The 5,782-nt window shown below is 39.2% G+C and overlaps 1 protein-coding gene across 1 annotated transcript; it reads right to left on the minus strand.

The window, feature by feature from the left end:
• Positions 1–3,542: 3,542 nt before the first annotated feature.
• LOC139889631 (pentatricopeptide repeat-containing protein At3g49240, mitochondrial-like) lies at positions 3,543–5,508 on the minus strand. Its single transcript, XM_071872572.1, has one exon. It carries the CDS (start codon positions 5,436–5,438, stop codon positions 3,543–3,545), a length of 1,896 nt encoding a protein of 631 aa, XP_071728673.1. The 5' UTR covers positions 5,439–5,508.
• Positions 5,509–5,782: the final 274 nt, after the last annotated feature.

Here is a 5,782-nt window from a genome sequence, read left to right on the forward strand (position 1 = left end):
ATATATATTTATATATTATAACATGCCCTTATTAATTATGCCATTATGGTAACAAAAATCTCAATGGTTGCTATTAAAATTTAAAATACTGTTCGTGTAAATATAAGTTTGTTTTGATAACCATATTCTTATACACTCATACAAACCCTTTTATATATAATTAGACCATCTTCAATGGTGATGGACAAAAGTGACGTGTTAGGAGATGACGTGGAGGTGCTTTGTGATGATGTGGCAGACGTGTTGACAGTGGCGGAACTTGAAACATTTTATCGAGGGGGCGAAACAATTATCCTATAACTTTATTTTGTTGTAATTTCTTAGATTTAAATATAATTAAATACAGAATATAATTCAGAATCACCGTTTTAAACATATATCGACCAAAAAGCCAATTTACCAACGAACTATAACGATTTGTCGTTAAAAGTAATAAAAAAAAATGTCAAAATGCCCTAGCAAATTACTAGGTGACCTTGCGATCGCAGGGTGGTCTTGCAACCGGGCACAATCGAAAATTTTTAAAACGCGCTAATATTATTTTATCAATTAGAGGATTTGGTATCGAACTTCGATACTAAACCGAAAATATTATTGATTATTTTGATACCTATGCTCCGGTTGCTCGTATCACTACTATTAGGTTACTGATATCACTTGCTGCGATTCATGACCTAGTGATCCATCAAATGGATGTCAAAACAGCATTCTTAAATGGTGATTTGGAGGAGGAAGTGTATATGAAGCAACCGGAAGGATTTGTTATTCCCGGGCAAGAGAATAAAGTGTGCAAGTTGATTAAATCATTGTATGGGCTGAAACAAGCCCCGAAGCAGTGGCATCAAAAGTTTGATGATGTGGTATTGTCCAATGGTTTTCAACTAAACCAATCTGACAAATGTGTATATAGCAAATTTGATCCATCTGGAAAAGGTGTGATCATTTGCTTGTATGTTGATGACATGTTGATCTTTGGTACTGACCAAGATCAAGTTGATCGAACAAAGAAGTTTTTGTCATCACAGTTTGCCATGAAAGATATGGGAGTAGCTGATGTGATTCTTGGAATAAGGATCAAGCGTGGTGAGAGGAGTATCTCGATTACGCAATCTCATTATATTGAGAAGATACTTAAAAGGTTTGAAGTTGATAACTGTTCACCTGTTAATACTCCCGTTGATCCGAGTGTGAAGTTAGTGCCCAATGAGGGCAAGGCTGTGTCACCACTTGAATACTCTCGAGCTATTGGATGTTTAATGTATGCTATGACTAGCACACGACCCGATATTGCTTATGCCGTGGGAAAGTTGAGTAGATTTACTAGTAATCCCACTACTCTTCATTGGCATGCTATAATTAGAGTATTCAAGTATTTGCGAGGTACCATGGATTATGGTATTACTTATTCAGGATTTCCTTCGGTTATAGAAGGTTATTCGGATGCAAGTTGGATTACCAACGTCGAAGATCATTCATCTACGACAGGTTGGGTATTCCTACTTGGAGGAGGTGCTATATCGTGGGCTTCGAAGAAGCAAACGTGCATTACAAATTCGACTATGGAGTCAGAATTTGTTGCTTTGGCAGCAGCTGGTAAAGAGGCTGAGTGGTTGAGAAATCTGATTTATGAGATTCCTTTGTGGCCTAAGCCGATATCTCCTATCTCAGTCCATTGTGACAGTTCGTCTACCGTGTCTAAGGCATATAGTCATATGTACAATGGAAAGTCGCGACACTTAGGTCTTAGACATGGTATGATTCGTGAGTTGATCATGAATGGTGTGATATCCGTGGATTTTGTGAGATCTCAAGAAAACTTAGCGGATCATCTAACCAAAGCATTAGCCCGAGACTTAGTGCACAAGTCGGCTATTGGAGTGGGATTGAAGTCCACCGAAATCTTCCAAAGTAAGACACCCAATTCCCTTCTAGTAAAACGCTAGAAACTGAATTTCAATGTGGAAAGCTTACTTTCTGAAGATTGAAACACATAATTATACTGATCCCAAGGTATGTGTTTAGACTGCAAGTTGAGGTAGGTTGAAGTTTATCTTCTTAATAGTTCTTTTGAAAAATTGCATATGCAGGTGCAAGATGTAGAAGAACTACCTATGTGAGCATGAAGTTTTGCCGCTTCAAGGGAGCTTTGGACTTAGCTACCGATATGTTCACTGAAGGATAGGGACACATGGCTTATAAAAGTGTCAAGTGTGTATTAGATTAGTGTAAGAAACTGATGTGTGTATTACTCTCTCGTTTTCATATGGGTTGAAGGGTTTAATTTCTGAAACACCCCGATTCTCGAATTCTGGATGATGTAATATACTAAGATGAAAATTTAATTTCTGAAACATTTTCATTTATGCATTGGTTTGTCTGTTTATTGAGGTCATTTAGTAAATCAAGGATTACACTAAAATGAGGGGGAATTGTTGGTGATTTTAGTGTCATCCAACTAACATTTTAGCTGATTGTGATTTATTAGAAAGCAGGAGTTGACTAGTGATACTTAACATGGGTTCGGTGAGTGCGGAGTGCACGCCTATAAGAGTGAACTAGACACTGGCGCACGGTAATGGCGGGGGTCAAGGGGGCTGCGCCCCCTTGCGGGGTCCAAGGGGCAGCGCCCCTGGCGGGGTCCAAGGGGCAGAGCCCCTGGCTGGGGCCCCGTTCCCAGGTGAGCGGGCAGGGGTCGAGGGGGCAGCGCCCCTCGCGGGGCTCGGGGCAGCGCCCCGAAACAAAAACGTTTTGAGTGATACGTTTTAATGAAACGTTTAAATAAAACGTTTTTCCCGCTCCTTTTTCAACCGTCATAACCATTCATTTGTTAACCGCCTAAACTGTTTTATATAATCAGTTTTGGAAAAACTGCTTTCATTCTTATTCAATTTCATACAGAACGAACACAAAAATCTATACACATAAATCGCATTCTTCTTGTCTGGAAACGATTTGCATTTCTAGTCTTATCCCAATTGAAATTTCGTGTAACCCGAGACAAGGAGGGTCGGAATATTCAATTAGGAAAGTGTTTCACGATTCTAGAAATATCCGGATTATCTGTTTACATACCCTGTCTCTAACATGCTGATGCATCTAACTCTTTTCACAAAAGATGTCATTTTGGTTACATAGGGCTATCCAACACATGTACCAAAACATTGCACCGTGTTTGGGTTAAAAAAATAACCTTTGAGGAATATAATTGCACCAATTGTGATTTTATATCAAACGTATGCACCAATATATGTAGCGTATGCACCAATATATGTAGACTTGTAACATTTACATGTTACCCATAAACTTGTTGGTGTATTAAAACACTAACAGATCCAAATCTATCTATTCGAGTATGTATTATTACAGATGATTATCTACTCAAAATCAAGTATCCAAATACCCCCATCAGTATATTTCAATAAACATAGTATAATTTTTTTTATTTGATCTAATAACATCATATCACTAACTAAAGTAGCATATCATCATTTGTCCAAAACATATTTAAATTTCATAATTAATAAAGACCAACATAAACATATTTATGCATTAACCTGCTCACTAGCAGCCTCACCCTCTTCCACCTTCACATCACCATCACCATCACCATCTGCCATTTCCTCAACAACCTCACCACCAGACTCGTTCTCGTTCTCTGCATCAACCTTATTACCAAGCAACTTAGACGGCAACAAAGAAGAAACGGCAGCTCGTGCACTAGCTTTTGCTCTCTCCGCTTCCTCAGCTGCTTTTGCAGCAGCCTCGGCTTTTTCTCTTTCAACATCCGCAATTAAATTGACCAAATCGTCCTCCCTATCTTCTTTCCTCAACTCCTCCCTAACAAACTCCCGCAACTCATCCGAAATATCCAAAGGATCCTCCCTCAACATTTTACCAATAATTTCAAGAACTTCATTATGTTTGTTAATATCAAACAAAGCTTTCATAATAAACTTATAACTATCATCATCCATTCTCAGCTTTGGTACCATCATATCAAAAAACGCTTTTGCTTCATCAACCTTCCCAACTTTAACCAACCCATCCATTAACCGATTATAAACTCCCAAATTCGGCCCCAGTTTCGCTTCAATCATCGTCTTATAATACACAGCAGCATCATCAGGACGGTTTTCCTTAAAACAAGTATCCATCAACACAACAAACGTATGTTCATCCGGACTCACCCCTTTCTCACTCATTCCACTATAAAGCTCCTCCGCTTTACCCAACAACCCATTCTCACACAACTGTTCAATCAAATTATTATACGAAAGCGTATCAGGAGAGCACCTCTTTTCACCCATACTATTAAACACGTTAATCGCATCCTCAAACCTCTTCTCAGCACAATACCCATCCACCATCACATTATAACTCCCTAAGTTCAACGCCAACACTCTAGGTGGGTTATGTTGTTCAAGCATTTTATCAAACAGCTTCAGTGCATCATCAAATTTCCCATTTTTAAACAACGCATCCAGTATCGAATTAAAAGCAAAAGCACTCATTTTAACCTTCGATTCATCCCCCATAACCTCCTCATAACATTCCATAGCTTCTTTCTCCATATCCTTCAAAAAATACCCTTTCATAACACTCCCATAAACAACACCATCTTCTACAAAACCCCCTAATTTCTGCTTCAATTCATCATACAGCTCGAAAACGCCATTATGATCCCCCACCTTTGCTTTACCAGACATCAAATAACTATAAACTAGCGGATCAGCTTCGAAATCTTTCGATAACATCTCATCTTTTATTTCCATACCTTTCTCCAATTTACCATTATCAACAAGCCCTTTTATAATAATCCTATACGTCGTCGTATTAGGCTCAAAAGGCGCATTTTCAATCATCTGCTTATAATGTTCCATTGCAGTATCTGTTTTCCTGCAATCCATATAAGTATTGATCACGAGATTATAAGTAACTACATTTGCAGCGATCGCAGCTTGCGTGATAAACCGATGAAGGCTTAGAAGCTCGGCGTATTTTAATTGTCGTAGACACGCCGTCATAACAGCGTTACATGTGAAAATAGTCGGTTTACAGTTTGAATAAACAGAGTGACGTGTTAATAGCACAGCTTCTTGTAAATCATTCTCACGAATTAATTTTAAAATTCGATTATGGAGAATGAGACGGTTGCCGGTGAGAACGGAGACGTGTTCGGGGATTTTTGGGGCGTTAGGGTTAGGGTTAGAGTTTGGTGAAGAACGAGGTTGTGATTGAGTGTTGGAACGGAAGGCGTTTAGTGGTGGTTCGATACGGAGACGGCGTAAACGGCGACGACGTTCCGCGGCGGCGTCTTCTGGTGTGGCGAATGAGAGGTGCCGGAGGGACACGATGGCTGGCCGGAGCGGCTGGTGGTGGTGGTAGGATTTGATGAGTAATTTAAGGTGGTTGACGAATAAGGGTTTTGAAAGAGACATTTTGGTTTGGGTAAAAAATGAATTAGGGTTTTTGATGAGGGTTTATGCAGGGAGTATGAAGGGATAGAGGTTTATTTGGGTTTCAGTTTGGGTTCGAGTTCAAGTTCGGGTCATAGCTTTTGATGTGCTCGAACGGGTGAATTTGCAGATTGTGTAAGGTTTAAAGTTAAAAATTGGGTATATACTTTTTCAAATGTCTCGATATAGGTTATATATTCATTTTCATCTCTAACTGTCGGCTAATAGGGATGGCAATGGATCGGATATAGATCGGGTGATGCCGTATTCATATCCATATCCATTTAGTTCATGTTCATCCATATCCATATCCATATCCATATCCG

This window comes from Rutidosis leptorrhynchoides, chromosome 2 (genome assembly GCF_046630445.1).
Source record: "Rutidosis leptorrhynchoides isolate AG116_Rl617_1_P2 chromosome 2, CSIRO_AGI_Rlap_v1, whole genome shotgun sequence".
NCBI classification, from domain to species: domain Eukaryota; kingdom Viridiplantae; phylum Streptophyta; class Magnoliopsida; order Asterales; family Asteraceae; genus Rutidosis; species Rutidosis leptorrhynchoides.